This window comes from Hoplias malabaricus, unplaced genomic scaffold (assembly GCF_029633855.1).
Source record: "Hoplias malabaricus isolate fHopMal1 unplaced genomic scaffold, fHopMal1.hap1 scaffold_481, whole genome shotgun sequence".
Lineage (NCBI taxonomy): Eukaryota > Metazoa > Chordata > Actinopteri > Characiformes > Erythrinidae > Hoplias > Hoplias malabaricus.
Genome location: NW_027101171.1, coordinates 1 through 19,253, shown reverse-complemented (window position 1 = coordinate 19,253; position 19,253 = coordinate 1). Strand labels below are relative to the sequence as shown.

At 44.3% G+C, this 19,253-nt stretch overlaps 1 protein-coding gene across 1 annotated transcript; it reads left to right on the top strand.

The window, feature by feature from the left end:
* Positions 1-1,304: 1,304 nt before the first annotated feature.
* Positions 1,305-12,847, top strand: LOC136685112 (disks large-associated protein 1-like). The gene is made up of 4 exons (XM_066659289.1): positions 1,305-1,410; positions 4,375-4,589; positions 9,824-10,001; positions 12,592-12,847. Exons 1-4 carry the CDS (start codon positions 1,336-1,338, stop codon positions 12,844-12,846), a joined length of 723 nt encoding a protein of 240 aa, XP_066515386.1. The 5' UTR covers positions 1,305-1,335; the 3' UTR covers position 12,847.
* The last annotated feature ends 6,406 nt before the right edge of the window (positions 12,848-19,253 follow it).

The window sequence follows — 19,253 nt, the reverse complement described above, 5'->3', positions numbered from 1 at the left end:
ACTGGATTCAGGACGATAGTAGGTTCAGTGAATATAAACTTGACGTACATTTCCCCAAACCTATTACTCCAATGATTCATTCAGCTTGCTTTTCCCACTGTAAATGACATTCCAGTTTGTTCTAATGAGATGTCAAGTAAGCCTCAGCATCAAATATCCCAGTAGCTCATTGTCCATTGTATGATTACTGTGACAAATTGCCCACTCAGAAGCTCCAAGACGAACTGAGAGCAGTTGAGTGTGAATCTTTTTTTTTATTATTCTCAGTCACACACTCGTTGGAGACTAAACCGGGCAGAGAGAATCTCTCTCTCCCATGTTCTTTCTCACACACACACAAACACACACACACACACACACACTGTCAATACAAAGAGTAATTGGCGTCTCACTCTTTTCCTGTGCTAAATTCAGAGCCCGGTTGCCATAGGAACTGTGAGTGACAGGGCTTTTGCCGAGCAATTCCGGATGTGAAAGAAAATTGTGGGATGGCACTTCGATATGGAGCGTGTGCTTGATCCCACTCTGACGCTGAATGATCCCGCTCCCAAATTAGCCGTAATACTGTTTTGAAAGTGTGTAGAACATCTTCTGGAACTTTTCAAAGCTCAATTTTGGTTTTATTTAATAAATATGATCAAATATTTAATAAATATATCTGTTTTTGCTTCTTATCACAACCCTTTTATCACCACCAGCCTTCCTAGCATCTAAAATGAACCGAAGCTATATGTAAAATGCTAGTAACATAAAGCTAGCTAATAGGGTGAAAATGTGCAAACAGTAAGCCCTGGGGAAACTCAGAGTGACTGGAAATAGAAGCTGTGATGCTGGATAGTGTCTCATCCCTGAAATGATTCAAACAGTAGGGGAATGTGTTAGCCGAGAGCTTTAGCGGCTGCTCAGGGCTTTGTGCTCGCTCTGCTGAGGATTTTAGAGCAGCTTGGTGCCTAGCGCTGTTGCTCTGAGGGGAAACTCTGTGTGTGTTTGCCGTAGTGGTCTATGGTGTGTGTGTGTGTGTGTGTGTGTGTGTGTCTGTGCATGATGTGAGTGTGTGTACATGTACTTGTGTGTTTGTGTGAGTGCGATAAGTCTGTGAATATGTGTGTGTGTGTGTGTGTGTGGGCATGGGCACATAGCCGGTGTTACTGCTGTCATCCTGCCTCCACTGACTGCCTTTTATACTTGTGCTGACGTCAGGGCCGATCCGTTTCCACGGCAACGGCAGCTCTGCGGTGATTCACACAGCGGCGGAGAAATTCTTTAACGTGGGGTTTTTTCTTTTTTCCGGATCGGCATCGCCATGTGAGAAATTCTCATCCTAAAAGAGCAGCCATGCTGTGTGCTACACGATGCACCAATGCCACCCGTGCAAACAGACACTTGGACTGGGCGCTAAGAGCCAGAGCTGTGAGTACACGGACCTAGCTTCTCGGTGCCTAGTTGTTTCTTTGCGATTTTCATTCGACGATTGCGCTGGAGAGTTTGTGAACTCTTTTTTAGATCCAGACTAGCATGCGCGAAGCAGCTCGGAGTAGGAGCAGTGCTGGGGAAATTGAGTTATGTCTCATAGGGCTGCTGCTTTATGTCTATTTCTACACTCTGTTTGTCTGTCGTCTTCCATCGACTAACATCATAGCACCGCCATCGTTCAAAGTTGTGTATGTGCAAGTGCGTAAAGGCTGCAGGCACTACTCCCAAGCCAGAGAATCTGTAGCCAGGAGAACTACCTATCGATAATGTGTTCAAGGTTTGTCGGACAATAGAGGGCACTCCCCAGAGAGTCCAAAAGCATGTTCATATGGAGCATTTGTGCAAAAAGTTGTTAAATTTTCATTTTTGATGCACAGCACCTCTACACCTCTCATTCACTCATGTTTAGCAGGCTGGATCTCTCCACTAGGGGGTGCCATTAGCAATCAAATAGCTTTTGATACTTAATATAAGCAATGTTTGTTGTCATTGATTTTTGATGCACAGCACCTCTACGCCTTTCATTCACTCATGTTTAGCAGGCTGGACCTCTCCACTAGGGGGTGCCATTAGCAATCAAATAGCTTTTGATACTTAATATAAGCAATGCTTGTTGTCATTGTTTATTTTACTGAGAAATAGACTTGTTGCCATGAGACACAAATGTATGACCATAATTTAAAGACTATTTTTTTAAGTAGCTGCCAGATACACTTATCATCAAAAGATATTTGCACACTAATCAAAGTGTTGAATTCTAATGATATTTGGAAGGAAGACAAAGATTGTTAGGAACGATAAATGTTAATATATTTAGACTGATATGAATATTTATTGAGCTACACATAGTATCTATGCTCATGTATGCTAAGGCTACATGCTGGATGTCTTGTTCCATGTAGCCCTGCATCATGCAGACATCTGCCCATGGTGCTGCCACTAACTACATCACTCATAGAGGGCATCACCGCTCACTGAATGTCCTCAATCATGGCCGTTGAGAGACTCCATGCATGTCAGACAAGCCATCAGTCCTCCCTCTGTGGTTTGTGTAGGTTCTCCTAGATCCATCATGTTAGTGGAGTGTGCCTTCTTCTAGCCACTGCCACCAACATAATGCTATGATAATATCTGCACGACCAGTTAATGGTGCACAACACATGAATAAGACCATCCTGCTTTTTTGAGCCCTATGATGCGACCCCGCATGAACTCTTCCAACAGCTCGAATTGCTTTGGAGCTCTGAAGCACTTGCAAAGAATGTTCCAATACATCACGAGTCAGAAAGGAAAGCACACACAACAGGACAAACTCATATAGTCAGTCGGGTACAATGATAAGCCCCGTTATTACTTACGTCACATGTGCAGTCAAGCATGGAACTTGAATCATTGGTATGTCTCACAATGTCTTACCTACCCACCAAGTTTCATTCCAGTCGGTTGATTCCTTCTGGGACCTTTTTTTTTTTTGGACGATGAGTGTATATAGTTAATAACTGAAATGACCTTTGGTGAATTGGTTCATTGTGGGAACAGTAGTGTAACATCTAATATATTAATCATCATCTATAACATCGTCTGTACATAGGAGCCAGGGTTAGTTTGAACTTGTGGGTTGTTATAATGGAATCAGACTGAACTTCAGTGTAAAAATGTGAGATTAAATGATTTATAGAATAGGTTTGTGCGAATGAACTGAGTCAAGTTTGCTTTGAACTTAGGCCTCATGAGGAATCATAATGAAGTTTGAGATTCTATGATTCACTGAATCATTAACTAAAGAATTGTTACAAAATCGGTCGGTTGGGAGATTTCATAAGGCACTTGATAATTTCATAAAAGCTGTTATTGACTCACATTTTGAGAACCGAATCAAGCACCTCATTGGCACTCCAAGTAGCATTACTGCCATACAGCTCCAGGATTTTGGGGTCTTAGGTTTGTGGCTTCATGTGTTCTTCCCTTGTCCACATTGGTTACCTCCAGGTGAGCCAGTTTTCTTCCACAGTCCAATAACACACGTTGGTAGGTGGTTTGGTTGTGTAGAATTGTCAGTGTGTGTTCCTGCCTTGCGCCCAATGATTCCAAATAAGCTCAAGAGTAACAATGAATGAATGAATGAATAAAGGAATTGAATCTTAGGGAAATTTTAGATTCAATGATAAATTTAGCTGTAATTTATTAAGGAAGTGGTTTATTCAGACAGAGAGTTGCTCCCTTAATTTAACATTGATTATTCATATGAAGGAGCCCGTTTGGATTAGTTTGGACAGGTTTGCTGTAATAACTGAACTGAACGGAGCCATACTGTGTCACTCACTGAATTATTTCCTACTGAATCTAGTCAAACTTTCTTTGAACATTGGCCATGGGTATTTGGTTCATCGCTGAATCGAATGGTGGTGAAATATGAGATTCTCTGTTGAATTGAACTGTAACTGAACTGATTCAGAGTTGCTTTGAACCTGTTCTCCAGGCATGGTTCTTTGAATCAAATGGTGGTGAAATTTAAGATTCCATGATGAATCAGGCTGTAATTGAATCAGCTCACTGGGACAGAGATTTACACCCCTAGTTTGGCTTGGATTATCCAAATGAAGGGCCTGGTCTGAGAACTCTGGTTCTCAGTGGCTTGAGTGAGAATGTGCTGATGAGCTTTAAGCCCTGAGAGAGTGGAGCTGAGAGCAGATGCTGTGATACCTAGGGAGCATCGTTAGCCTAATCATGCGAGCTCATACCGGCAGCCTTGTTAATTACCTCTGCCCACTGAACGTGTGTGTGTATGTGTGTGTGTGTGTGTGTGTGTGAGACAGAGAGAGGCATGTGGATATCAGCACATTCGGCCACATGCAGTCTTTGGCAGAGATATGTGATTCCATGTCCACTTTGACCCCGCAGGTGCCTCAGGATGAGTGGGGAGGTGGCTTCCCGCTGGGGAAGGATGAGGATATCCCGTGCAGACGCATGCGCAGCGGCAGCTATGTCAAAGCCATGGCTGAAGATGACAGCGGAGACTCGGACGGAAGCCCCAAGCCCTCGCCCAAGATGCAGGCGCGAAGGGCCAGCTACCTCAAGGCAACCCAGCCATCGCTTACTGAGATGACCACGCTGAAGTAAGAGCCCTTAAGTGTTTTAGTGCTTAGCAAAAGAGAGCGGGGTATTTCAGAGTCAGATTTAAAATCTAGGACAAAGTCTTTGGTCCAGGAGCGATAATATAAACTCCTAAATGGACCTTAAATGATCCTTCATTGCTCCAGAGAATGTCTAAAGCTCAGGACCTTTATACACCCCTAGCCAAGACATTACATGCTTTTCTATAATGATTATACAAGTCACTATATTTTTGCCCATGGTGCACCTTAAAGCAGTTAAATTCACTCATTTTAAGGGCTTTCTACAAATATTTGAATGTAATGTGTAAAAAAAAAGGAGATTTCATGATGAATGATCAGCTCACTATTGATGCCTCATTGCTGATAATGCATTAAGCTTTGGACCTGTCAATATTATGCAAATGAGATTATGTTAACTGGTCCTCACAAGATTTAGTGTCTTGCTGTGGGTCAGGAGGATAATCTTTTAAGACAGTGCTTCTCTTTCTGACCCTTCTCTGCCTGGGCCTGGTGTCTTATTTATACGGGTCATGCAGGCTTACTAGCTGCTGAGTAATTAACCTAACAGCTAATGCAGTCATAACTGTGCTAATCACCGAACAGTGGTGGCTAACCACATGCCCAAAAGGAAATAAATTATAATAATTTAGGGTATTTGTTTATTTGCTTGCATATTTGTTTACTTTTCTTTAAAGTGGTCTCCTACAGTGTTTCACTAGGTGTTGCTTTTGGGAATGCTAACGCAAGGCTAATGCAGCAATGTCTTTTTCTATAGCAATTGGATTTTTTATTTATGTTATGGTAATTGTACGGTGGGACTGCATAAAGAACTGAAAAAGATTCTGTACTCCAATCTTAGACACAGGAACACAGGATGAAGATATGGGACGCTAGCTAGCTAGTTAGCCTATAAGCAACTGCACTTTTAAAATACTAAAAATGTTTTTTTTTTTCCCAGAACATGTATTGATGATCACTTATATTTCTTAAAATTACCCACACTATTAGACTAGTCTGAACTTGAAATGAGTGCAGACCAATGCCTTATAAAATAATTTGGGATATAATATAATATAATATAATAATCATGTCTACCCATAACTCTTAATAATATTAGCAGGCATCTGTCAGCAAAATGGTTGTCAGTTATTGTACTCCTGCAAGCGTGTTAAGCCACTGACATTATGATGTCACCAGTTAGAACAGATGCAGTGGTTATTAGCGGTGACAAAACCAAGATCTATTAAAATAAGGACATTTTTAAGGAGAGTGTCACAGTGGTGCAGCAGGTAGTGGGTTCGAGTCCTGCTCCAGGTGACTGTCCGTGAGGAGTGTGGTGTGTTCTCCCTGTGTCTGCGTGGGTTTCCTCTGGTTGACTGTCTGTGAGGAGTGTGGTGTGTTCTCCCTGTGTCTGCGTGGGTTTCCTCCGGGTGACTGTCTGTGAGGAGTGTGGTGTGTTCTCCCTGTGTCTGTGTGGGTTTCCTCTGGGTGACTGTCTGTGAGGAGTGTGGTGTGTTCTCCCTGTGTCTGCGTGGGTTTCCTCCGGGTGACTGTCTGTGAGGAGTGTGGTGTGTTCTCCCTGTGTCTGTGTGGGTTTCCTCTGGGTGACTGTCTGTGAGGAGTGTGGTGTGTTCTCCCTGTGTCTGCGTGGGTTTCCTCCAGGTGACTGTCTGTGAGGAGTGTGGTGTGTTCTCCCTGTGTCTGTGTGGGTTTCCTCCGGGTGACTGTCTGTGAGGAGTGTGGTGTGTTCTCCCTGTGTCTGCGTGGGTTTCCTCTGGGTGACTGTCTGTGAGGATTGTGGTGTGTTCTCCCTGTGTCTGCGTGGGTTTCCTCCGGGTGACTGTCTGTGAGGAGTGTGGTGTGTTCTCCCTGTGTCTGTGTGGGTTTCCTCTGGTTGACTGTCTGTGAGGAGTGTGGTGTGTTCTTCCTGTGTCTGCGTGGGTTTCTTCTGGGTGCTCCAGCTTCCTCCAAAAGTCCAAAAACACAGGTTGGTAGGTGGATTGGCTACTCAAAAAGTGTCCGTAGGTGTGAGTGAATGTGTGTGTGTTGCCCTGGGAAGAACCCCCCTCCAGGGTTTATTCCCACCTTGCGCCCAATATTCCAGGTAGGCTCTGGACCCACCGCGACCCTGAACTGGATAAGCGCTTATAGATAATGAATGAATCAACATTTTAAGGAAGAATTCTTAATAAGGCCTGCAAAGGACTGGCGCCGCCCCTACAGGGTGTGTTCCTGCCTTGCGCCAAATGATCCTGGGTAGGCTTTTTTTTTTTCAGGTGTTTTTAATATTTGTAAGTCTTTTGAGCGTGCCAGATTTTCTTAATAATGCATGATTATCTCCAGATGGCCTGTGACAGCACTGTGATATGAGCAGTGTAAGATTGTATCTGTTATACAGAGACATTGAGGCTTTAGGCATGTTTCCCTCGATTTGCCTGGATATGGGTTTGAGTCTCCACGGTAACGCAGCCAGCCAGGAGCATACACACACACACACACACACACACACACACACATAATTAAGAGAACCATATGAGTAATTACTCTTAATTAGCCATTATTGTCGATGGCTCCGTTAAATTTGCTGCATTGACATTATAAAACACGTTTTCACACATGTTTGACACAGGAGGTGCAGGTAAAGAGCTTTCAGGATCCTCACTAGTAGAGATTGATGTAACATTGATTTTTTTTTCTTCTCCTCATCCGCCGCAGTTATATTTAGACATGGTAATGTGTGACCCGTACATACAGATCTTTGTTTAATGAGAGCAGAGCACTGAAACACATGCTGTTATGGGGGTGGTGTCCAGACCTGCGACTAAGGCAATTTGGGATCGTCATGGCGACAGACATGCGCTGTAGCCAGCTCTTTGAGACTGGTTTTCTTGGTCTAAGGTCAGAAAATCCTCATACATAAGTTCTTTTTCATAACAAACTTTATCTGAAACGACATTTTTACAGCCTTTATGTATTTTCTCTTTGTTTATGCAGCATACAGACAAACAGTGGCTGTATATACGCTGTAAACTGAGAGTGCCCTCTGCTCTTGCTTGGAAAATATGAGACGTCAGTTCTCGACACTTTGGGAATATAGAGGGGTTTATGGATATGCGGATTTGGAATTGGTTAGGACCCCCACACAGGACCAGCACAGAGCAGGTGGATCATTCTCATTGCTGCAGTGACACTAACATGGTGGAGGTTAGTCTGTATTGCCCTGGTATGAGTGGATCTGACACAGCAGTGCAGCTCGAGTTTTTTAAAAGCTGTACCCACTCTGTTAGACACGCCTACCTCGTTTGTCCACTTCGTAGATGTAAAGTCAGAGACAGAAGCTCGTCTGCTGCTGCACAGTTTGTGTTGGTCGTCATCTAGTCCTTCATCAACAGGACGCAGCCCATAGGACCCTGTTGTGCGGGTGTTGTTTTTGGTCGGTGGGCTATTCTCAGTCAAGCAGTAGTCATTAAGACTACTATAAGTATATAATTATCATTACATACGGCTTTTACAGCTTTTAGGTTTTATAAGTAAATACAGATTGTTTGATGATTAGAAGTATATTGGAGGCTGTGATTAGGAACTTGAGCGTCTGCAGGTTTTGATATCCCCAGGAGGTCCTGGAACCAGATCCCCGTGGCTTCAGAGGGCCGAGCGTCTGCAGCAGTGTGATAGTTGTAGCTGTCCGTGTTCTGCAACCCTTTTATGTCCTTTTATGTAGCCGTAGAACACAGCGTCTCTGTCGTTAGGCAGTATTTTAGTAATGGGATCAGATATCACAGAGGACACATTGATTTGATGATTAAACACTCGTCGCTGAGTTATGAGTAATACTTCCCCGTAGCAGGCAGTGTATGATGCATTGTAGGTCATTAAAAACAGCTGGTGAGGTAACAGTGAGGAAGCAGCCAATCAGGCAAGAAGGGCTCCTCCAGAACTGGCCAATCAGAAGAAAGGGCTACATATTTGTGTCCTTATTTTGCCAGATAATCAAACCCCACCAAGTTCTACCAGAATCTGCATCTGGAACAAATTCAGTGATGATGACGTCTGGGCTCGGGGTGTACCTTTGAAGCTCTCTCTCTCTCCATTTTCTCTAACAACAACTGTCTCTCCATCTCTCTCACACTCTCTCTCTCTCTCTCTCTCACACACACACACTCACTCACTCTCTCTTTCTCCCACTCTCTCACTCTCTCCATTTTCTCTAACATCTCTCTCTCTTTCTCTCTCTCTCACTTGCTCTCCATTTTCTCTAACAACAACTCTCTCTCTCTCTCTCTCTCTCTCTCTCTCTCTCTCTCTTTCTTTCTGATACTGATCTGCTGCTGATGCTACATTTGAATGCAGGGTGTCCACCTGTCAGCTGTGTGTGTGTGTGTGTGTGTGTGTGTGTGTGAGAGAGAGAGAGAGAGAGAGAGAGAGAGAAAGAGTGTATGTGTGTAACTGTGTGGGTGGCCTTAAATGAGTTTAGCTGTTTCTTCTTAGCCTGTCTGTAGCCATATCTTGCCAGAGTCTCAGTCTCTCTCTCTCTCTCTCTCTCTCTCTCTCTCTCTCTCTCTCTCTCTCTCTCTCTCTCTATTTAAAGGCCTGTGTACGTAATGCAGGCGTGGACTGTTTAGCTTTTGATGTGTGAATGTGTTTTTGTGAGCCCCCAGCCCCCGCAGGACTGATGCAGTGACACTGACACACACTGTGCATGTGTAGACAGATAGGAGAGTACACTCCTCCACCGCCTTCCGGCAAATTCTCAACACCACCCCCTCTGCCTTCTTTCCACTTGGGGGTTTCACAGCTTCTGATGGCGATGAAGTTAAAGAATTGCTTTCAAGCATCTATCTGATGAAGTTTCTGTGCGCTCCCCCACCTCCCCTCCCCAACCTCACTCCTTCACTTCACCCCCTCCTCCCAGACCATCTCAACAGGAGCTGTAGCTTTAGGCCAGAATCCCAGGCTTTGTAAATGTTATGCGCATCTATTGGTTGCATCAGATTGTTGGTGCATTGTGAATCACTTTAATGCATTTTGTTGTGTGATCGCCAATTCTCCAGTTGCTGGAATAAAAGGGCCTTTCTAGCATTCACTTTTAAATATCCTGACTCACAGTAGACGGCAAAGGAGTAGGGCATCGAAACAACTCTTCACAGTTTTCCCCAAATCCCAAATGCAGTCGACCAGCACAGAACAAGATAGTTTGACAAAATGTCTCTCTCTCTCTCTCTCTCACTCTGCAGTATCTCCACAGAGCATTCTCCGAAGCTGCAGATCCGGAGCCACTCGTACCTGCGAGCGGTGAGTGAAGTGTCCATCAATCGCAGCATGGAAAACCTGGACCCCAAAGCCCTCCTCGCCTCGCCTCAGTACCGCTCACGCAACGAGAGTTACATGAGGGCTATGAGCACCATCAGCCAGGTTTGTGCCCCCCCCCCCCCCCCCCCCCGACCAAGCAGAGGGGGGAGGAAGGTCAGAAACCAGTCCAAACCGGTCCAAATACAAACACACACCTGTCTGGACTGGTCCAAATGTGTCTGAGTCCAGAGTCATGTCAGAACCATATAACCAGCGATTCATCCACTGACCTGATGAATTTGAGCCATCACCCATAATCAGTATATATATATGTGTGTGTGTGTGTGTGTGTGTGTGTGTAACTAACAAAAAAGGCATATCCACCATTCCGCCATTTCAACAGTGTTTATGTGACGGAGGGATAGAGAACTTGCTTTAAATTCCGTGCCTTAATCAGTGACAATAAAATATGAGAAAGATATGGTAACATAAGCCACATGATGCTAACTTTTAAAGAATCCTTCAGTGTTTTTCAGCCTACTCTCAATCTGCAACCTCTCAAGCAGAGGGTAAATTAGTGTGAACCAAAAATACAGGCTTGAGTCACTTTATGGGGCAAATGTGTTTAAAGAAGTGAGGGAGATACACTCATTGACAAAACTGCAGCAAGGAGTGGTTTTGGCATTGAATGAAATTTAATGAAAGAATATGTTTATTGGGGAAGGGGGGGGGGGTCAATTGAAAGGAGGCTTTGGCCCATGTTGGGCTGCTTCTAGCCTGGATACAAAATGAGATTTGGCTGGGCATGTGGTGTATAGAAGCTCCGTATGTAATCTTGCAGCACATTTACTCACAGATGTTGCAGCTGAGCCTGTTGATCCTGCACACTCCTAGGTTTCCCATAAATGTTTGATTGCTGATAAGTCTGATGAGGGGCCAGTCAAAGGAAGTGTTGGCTAGCAGTGGGCTAGCACTTATGCTAAATGGTGAAATACCTACTTAACTGTCAGCTAATATAGATGAAGTTTTAGTTACAGATTATCTCTTTTAAATTTATTGAAACCTCACCTAGATTAGGTAGCTAGCTTGTTAGCATACATGCTATACAGACCATTTCAAGTTCTGCCACATTCAGTGACTGTATTTACTGCCTGTAGCACTTCTGTACTGTCCTTCAGACATGACATTTTTAATAATGAAAGAATTAAATCTGGACAGATTTTTAGTAAATGGTTTACTTTTCTAACGTGTAGCATGCAACAACAGCTAACAACAATGACTAAAAAAATGATCTGCCTGAGACTCAGCACTCATCTTTCACTCCAGAAATTCTAATAAGAATCCTCCATGAACTATAATTTTGAGGATTCGTTTTGCTTCTAAACACATAGCATAGCATGTTTTAACACCAGCTTATCGCTTTCTATTTTTTTACATATACAGGGACATTATTATTATTATTATTGTTATTATTATTATTGATAGCAATTGAAATGATGCCACAGATGCAGCAGGAAGTGAGTGGATTAAAAACTGCTGGAGTGCTCACTGAAATGACTCGGATGGATTAATATAAGAAAATGCATCTTAATGAACCTTTACAACTTATTCTTCACATTTCTGAGATACAAACAGTATTTTAAAATATTTTGAAGGTGATCTACCTCAGACCTTCCAGACAATATTAATAAAAGACGCATAGTCCCTCAAGCTCTCCAGTGTGATTGGGTTGGTTCTCTTTTAAGCTCAATTTAGGCCCTGCCCCCACATTAGCCCACCCTCCTCTTACTCTGGCAAACAAAGTGCATTGAGTTTACCTGATTAAAATGTGCCCATCCTTTACTCATGAATCAAATAAATTGCATCAGCTGAATTAAACTTATGTAAACTGATGAGAATCAGAAAGAGTCAGAATTGTATTGATTTAATAGCATTTATTCATATGCAATTGACGAATGCTTTTCAGTGCACTGTGTGCCAGATTTCCTCCGCAATCCCCATCTATCCCTCCATCACCACTGCTGTCCTGCTGTCCCACTGTCCTCTATACTCTCTTTCTCTCTCTCTCTCTCTCTCTCTCTCTCTCTCCTTCCTACACATGGGCTTCATTCCAGTACAGAGAAACACAATACCTACGCACTTTCAAAAACTATCCAGACACCCCTCTAAATAAGTGATTTTAGCTACAGTTATGTGCACCCATTTATGATGCAGGTGCTTAATTGTGCTTACACAGTGTGTATAATCTTCTATGCCCTTGTACATAAAGCTCACAATGCCAAGGGTCAGCTAGAGGGGTATAAAGCCTCCCAGCATTGAATTGTGGTGCAGTGAAACTGGGCCATACCTGACCTCAGTGATATCACTTCATTAATCATTGGATAAGCAGGTGTCTACAAATTTTGGAGCTGGATGGAGCTTATGAGTCATTCTCAGTGCGTAATGGAATAGCCAGCAGTGTCTTGTCAGTCTGTGTGCTGTGTTAGTCAAAATGTCAGTGTTCCACCTTGTGTTGTGACCTGCACGGACACCACATCGTCTTAATGCTGTTCTTTACGAAGGACCCCACTCCCCATGTCTTCCTGTCTCTCTTTCAGTCCCTTGCCCGCTCTCTGTCTCTGATTAAAGCTCCTGAGCAGAATAGTCATTTACTGGTGTCCTCTCTGCGTCCCAAACATCCCCCTGACCTACCCTCTCCTCTCCTCTGCTGAAGGTGAGTGAAGTGGAGGTGAACGGCCAGATAGAAGCTGTGTGTGAGAGTGTGTTCAGTGAGATGGAGTCTCAGGCTGTGGATGCTCTGGACTTGCCGGTTCCCGGATGTTTTCGGATGAGGAGTCACAGTTACGTCCGAGCGATTGACCAGGGCTGCTCTCAGGACGATGACGGACCACTACTGCCTGCATCACCACCACGGACCACCACCACAGTCAGGACCATACAGAGCAGCACAGGTCAGCCTGAATGTTAATACCCACACACCAACTAACACAGACGCCTTTCACAGACAGTGCAGGGTTTGCATAAGTTAGTTTCCTCTTGGAATTGTAGATTCTGGTCGTGTTGTCCGTCAATGGTCCGTCAATTATTTAGCTTAATATTGTTAGCTTTATTTAGATGTTAATAAGTGAATAATTCCAAGCAGCCTTAACTAAACCATGGCTACTAAGCTGTCTTGAAAGTGCATACACCAGCCCTCAATTCTGTATTTTCTGTGCCGGCTCTATGTAAACACTGTATTTATGACAGAATACACACATTTGTGAATGGGGAAGCTTTGATGGCAAATAATGAAGAGATGGATTAATATAAAGCAAAAAGACCTGCAGGGGGCTACACAAGCTGAATTACTACTGTTGAATATGTTGAAGACCAATAAAAAGAATCCACAGGGAACATATCTGCTGAGGACATGTGCTTATTCCCACTTGGAAAAACAACTTTTGCATGCGACTGTATTTTCAGAAATATAAATGACCACAATTAATCCCTTCAAGAGCCTCTAAAGTAACCATTCAGTCCTGTTTGTCTCCTTGTCGCTGAGATTGTCTATTGGACAATTTAGAGAAGCAGGGCTTTATAGTCGCATCTTCATTAATGATTTACCAGGGGCTAAACAGCATGCTCTCTAAAAGCTAATAAGCTCTGGTGTGGCAGGGAAGCGTGCGGCAGTGTTGATGTGTTTTTTGGAGATGCCGGGTGTAATCTGCAGTGTTAGGAGGACCCTGCTGGGGCTCGGAGCCGAGTGCTGATAACTCTGGAGGTGGAGGCTCTGGAAGGAGGCAGATCGCAGGTGCCGGAGCATTAGCGCGGGAAGCTCCATTAACTCAGCGCTGGAGGGGTGCAGAACATTCCCCCGGTGCGTTATCTAACACAACACGCCCAACTCTCACAGCATTTTCCTTTTCCACATAACACCACTCTCTTGCACTAGCGCTAAAAACGAGACTGCTGGAGGAGATCAATACTCATTCCTCGACAAGGTTACCCTCAGTACGCCTCACAAGGATGCGGCTGATTGGAGGTTTATTAGCGGCGGGGTGGTAACAACAGCAGTATTGGCTGCTGCTGATTGAAGGAATTGAAGGAATTTGGGTTTAAATGGATCATTCGGGGGAATGTGTGAATACACTATGGCATTCGGAAATCAAGAGAGCGAATTCCTTGCTGTTAAGTGGATAATCGACGGCGCCTAGTGTTAACCAGGATATCATCTGAAAAATGTAGACGTGTGTTTTGTATTGCACAATGACATTCGACCTCTACTTTTAAGCCATTTGTGCCAGTGAATACAAGCATATTCTATGCTGCACTAGAGGCAGCGAGCACATACAAACAGAGCGACAGGTGGCCATCGCAATGCTCCATGATCAGGCCATAACCATATAACATAACAAGGCTCATCACCCGTACACATTCCATTCAACTTACGCTCACGGGAACTTCAGTCTGTAACTGGGAGGCCCTGTGAGCGCGGTTATTGTCTACGCGTGGGTCTCCCATTCACACAGCAATGCCATTGTAAACAGTGTTTGAAAATGTAGCGTTCTTAAAAACTCTGTTGTTGGTTTGGTTGTGTTCACGGGCAAAACTGGACTTTTGGAAAATGCTGCCCCCACACTGTGACCTGCGCAGCGCTGTTTACATTAAAAGAGTGTGTTCAGGACCTCGTGATGTTGTATCTCAGGAACGTGTGTGTGTGAAAGAGAGAGAAACTCCCTGCTGCAGAACGTTCTGCTGCAGGTTCCACGGTGTTCTCACGTCAGTTTCACATTAAACAATTGCTTTTATCAGAAACTTCACGAGGAAACGAGAGAAGGAGAGGAAGGATTGGAGAGTGTAAGAAGCAGGGAAATGCAGACAGGTTATGTGAATGTTTCATGATGCTTTTGGGGTTTGGAAGGAAACACGGGCTCTTCGTCTGGTCCGGAGTTTTCCAGGCCAGCGTGAGGCTGTTTGAACCTTGGATCTGAGGACACTGCTGTCACACTCAGTAGCTTGAAGTTAACCATGGTGCCGTTAGCTGGTTTCTTCAGATGTGATCTGTGTGTGTGTGTGTGTGTGTGTGCCAGGAATATATCACGTTGTGGGGACCAGTAAATCATTATATTTTAATGTGAAGACATGATTTAAGTTGTGATTCATGATGACACTGTTAAAACTGGGAAGTGCTTTTCGATGGTAGATGCACACTTCAAGTGCCTTGAGTGTAGGGAAAGTAGAGGAGGGGGCCACTGCTGCTTGGAGGAAGGAAGTGAATCAGAGGGCCCCACAGACCACTGGACCCCAGCTCTGGCAGCAGACAGTGGCGAGAAGTCAAGGAGTGCGTGGTTAGGCCCAGCAGCAGCTCACCTACAGCTTGCTACCGGACTCTGGGGCTCATTGCACGCTCCACCTGCTGCTCCTCATCTTCAGCACACTGCTCACACAGCCACAGCTAGGGCCCTGTGGTCCCATTTCTGACAATGGAGGAGAAACAACGTGTGGGGCCTATGCCACACAACACTTTCTAGGAGCTGATTCTCTGGCCTAGGTGTAAAAGTGTGATAATACTAATATTGACGGCTCTCGCCTCCCTGCGTCACTGTCTACACCCCACCCCTGCACACGCTCAGCCTGCACCCCCTAACGTTCATATTTCACACCGTCAAAGGGGGCTTCATTCCATTCATTTCAAGGCTTTACGTAAATGTATGGAGTCTACACAGTCTAAGACCTAAGACCCAGATATTTTCCAGTCCCTGAAGAGCCCAGACAGAAAAATACAGTCAGATTCTACATCTCGCAGTGTTTAAATAAGGAGATACATGGCTAACCCTCATGTTTTCTTCCCCTTGTTAAAGAATAGCAGGCCTTGATGGAATACAGCAAGCACATTCTCTGGAGTTAACCTTCAAAAACCTTGAAACCTTCGAAACCATAATGGAAGCACTCCAGTTAAATTGTGGATGTCATGCGGATCACACGCACACCGTCAAACGCATGCCATCTACACACATTGCAGTCAAGGTGGTTGTACCATTATTACATCCCTCCAGTGATGAACTAAATGCCAAAGGTGGAGAAAGATGGTGAGTCACCGAGCGGATGGGATGCACTTGTGGTTAATTGTGTTTGTGCATTGAGCTTTGAAAGACTTGTCTCTGAAGTAGTGCCTTTATCAGCCCATATCCACCGTCTGTATCAGTTTAGCAGCCTTTATACTGAGGATAGGGGGGGTGTTCTGGTCATTTATATGTAGTTTCTTTAGCTTTTGTGCACCTCATCCATCAATAAATGGCCTGGGATTTTCCTCCACATCTGATTTTGCTTTCGGAGAGAGATAGGGACCGAGATAAGGGCTGTTTTGCCTGTCTGCCATCGCCGTCTGCCAAAGGCACAGGAGCCAGACGCTGTGGGATTGATAGATAGAGTCCCTTTCCATTGGCTGCATCCCAATTTAGAAAAAAAAAGGAGCTCTCAGTCTCTTCCATTGGTTGCATCCATTTGGGATGATCCATGTCGTAGAAAGAAAGGTTTACTGGATATTACCTGTGACCTGTTACTCCACCTGTGACTGTCTTGGAGTAAATCTCCATTTGTGTCTCTTTAATATTTGAAAACGTACCCTTTATATTAATTTTAAATTAAATGAAGGGTCCAAATTAAGAAACCTTTAAATTCACCTTTAAATTAGTCAGTTTGGAGACTTGGTCGTGTCCTGACAGTGACAATGTGGTCAGTTTTGACAGACGATGATTTTAATGCTTTTTAAAAAAGAAAATAAAATAAATAATAATAAAAAAGAGTAGAAATATTAGGCAAGGGGCAGATGCCTAAGAAATGTTTAGGAGCCTTTAGGGGTCATCACAAAATTACTTGGAGTTTATGAGTTGTGTGTGTGTGTGTGTGTGTGTGTGTGTGTATGCAACCATCCCGCTGTGATGCAGCTGCCTGCACCACACACACCAACTCTGATGAATTATGTGATGGTTGATGGAGGAAGCTGTCAGGACTGACTTTGAGAAAACTGCCACACACACACACACACACACACACACACACACACACAAACACTTTGTCTCCCTCTCCAGAACACCACTGTGTTCCCAGTCGAACAGAGTCTCGCCATCTGCCTCTGAAACAGCCGACAGCTCTACACACAAACCAGAGCTCCAAGCCTTTGAAAAGGGTCAAAGAGGCATTTGTATGTAATCTCTATAGAAAAGCATGCAATTAAATGATGTGCTCTGAACACGCCCAGTGCCAGTCACAGGATAGACAAGTATAGAGCCCACAGCTATCACCTGTGAAGAAGGGGAACTGTGTTCTGTTCTATTCAGGAAGAACCAGAGTGGCACTTGTGGTCCAGACCTAAGCATCTAGCATCTGTACCTGACTCTCACAAATGTGTGTTATGGCTAAGCATCTTTAAATGCACACAGAGATATTCAGGCATCAAGTCTAAACCGTCTTAAACTCAATGGGCTTGTTTCCCAGACAGGGATTAGTCCTAGTCCTCAACTAAACAGTATTTTGAAATGTGAGTTTCCACTGAAAGATGGATGTAGTCCAGGACTAGGCTTAATTCCAGTCTGGGGAAACTCCCCAAAGTTTTCTGTATCCACACCTGGGTATTTGAGGAAGTGCTTCTACACAGAACGGGCCCTGTATTAGGAACACCTGCGGCACTGCTGTGTCTGATCCACTCAAACCAGTGTCACTGACCCACCCCAATCATACCTCCTCTGTGGCGGTCCTCTGGGGGTCCTGACCGTTGAAGTGCAGGGTGAAATGGGCCCTGACAGTATGAAGTGATACTGGTAGAGTGTGTTTTTGGCACTGTTCCTTCATAATTCCTTTCCAAGTCTTCCATTTGTGCTACAGTTCATCCACAGGGGGGCAGCGATGAGCCGCTCGCTGATGAGATTTCAGACTCAGTAAATGAAAGCATCCATATGCATTTGCCTGCGCCCGAGCTCCATGATTTTCACATTAGCGAGCTCTGAATGAACATAATGAGCAATTTCTCCGCTCAGTGGCAGTATGGTCTCCGTCTGGAGAAGGACAGAGTGTCCATTATCTCCTCTGGCACCGGAGTCTTGATTCCTCTGCGGCAAGGGAATGTAGACTCAATCATTTGGAGTCTCTTTTGCCCAGCGCCACTGCCTCTAGAAGCGTGTTTTTTATGCTGTCTCTCTGCAGTTATGAGTTATTGAGAATGAGCCCTAAGGTGTGGAAGCCGAATAACAGCCTCACAAATCAGATCTGTTTGGGATTGCTTTGCATTCGTTTCTGGGGGCACAGGCGTCAAGAGATTTAGTCAAAAATGCATGTCAACTGACCAGTGTTTTAAATCAGATCTCTATAAACTGTCTTGGATACTGTGGTCAGAGCCTCCAGTCCGGCGCAGTTCACACAGTGCACACTCAATAGCCCCGTTGATTAACCGAGGAGTCGAGTCAACAGGCGGTGAGTGGATCTACAAATACAAGATGGAAAAACATGGAGGGTTTGCATGTCAAAATAAAAGTCCCTGGTACTTTTCTCTGTAAAGTTAGCATAACCTTTTAAGGGAATCCAATAAACCTATTGGCACGTGTTTATATATTTGGAAATAAGAAGTACCCAGTTATTGTAAAGCAGTAAAAACTATGTATAAACAGTTTAATTAAATGTTAAAATCCAGGCTTACAGTTTACGTACGCATTGCTGTAATAAGGTGGCGATCTCACTGAGTTTACGATAGTTTGCTGTCGTAGTGGAAATGAATCAGGAAGTCCATCCAGAACTTCCCAACGGTGTTGTCCGCTGTTATTCCGTGTGATCCATTCAGGCCGCTCGGTTCAGGGCTGATGAGATGAGAACACACAAAGCAGTCCCCACAAAACACACCTTTTACACCACTCCACTGTTAAACTTTAATCAAATAAGCTCATCTTCACTTCAGCAATCGCTTCTAATGACAGTCAGATATGTCCTTCACCAGGGGCACACAAACAGAACAATCCACAGGTAAGTGTGTGTTACTGGAGTGTTTTGACCCTTCTGGAGTGTGTGATATCTTGCCAGGGCGTGTTACTGCCTTGTGGCCAGTGATTTCGTGTAGGAATCCGGACCCACAGCATCTTTGATCAGGGCGCATTTACTGAAGATGAATGAAGGGTAGAGAATGGTAATGTACTACTCCAAACGTTTTGGGACATTTCTGTTGGTGCATTTCTCACAAAGCGTTGACACTGTGTAAAGTGCAGTTGGTGTTTTCAGATGGTGTAAAAAAAAAGAATTGCAGGTTTTTGTGTTGACACAGTGACGATACACAATTAACGCTGTAGTGGGAGGTGAGAATGTGATCTGGACTGTACAGGACGAGCAGAGAGAGGGATGTTTTCATCGGCA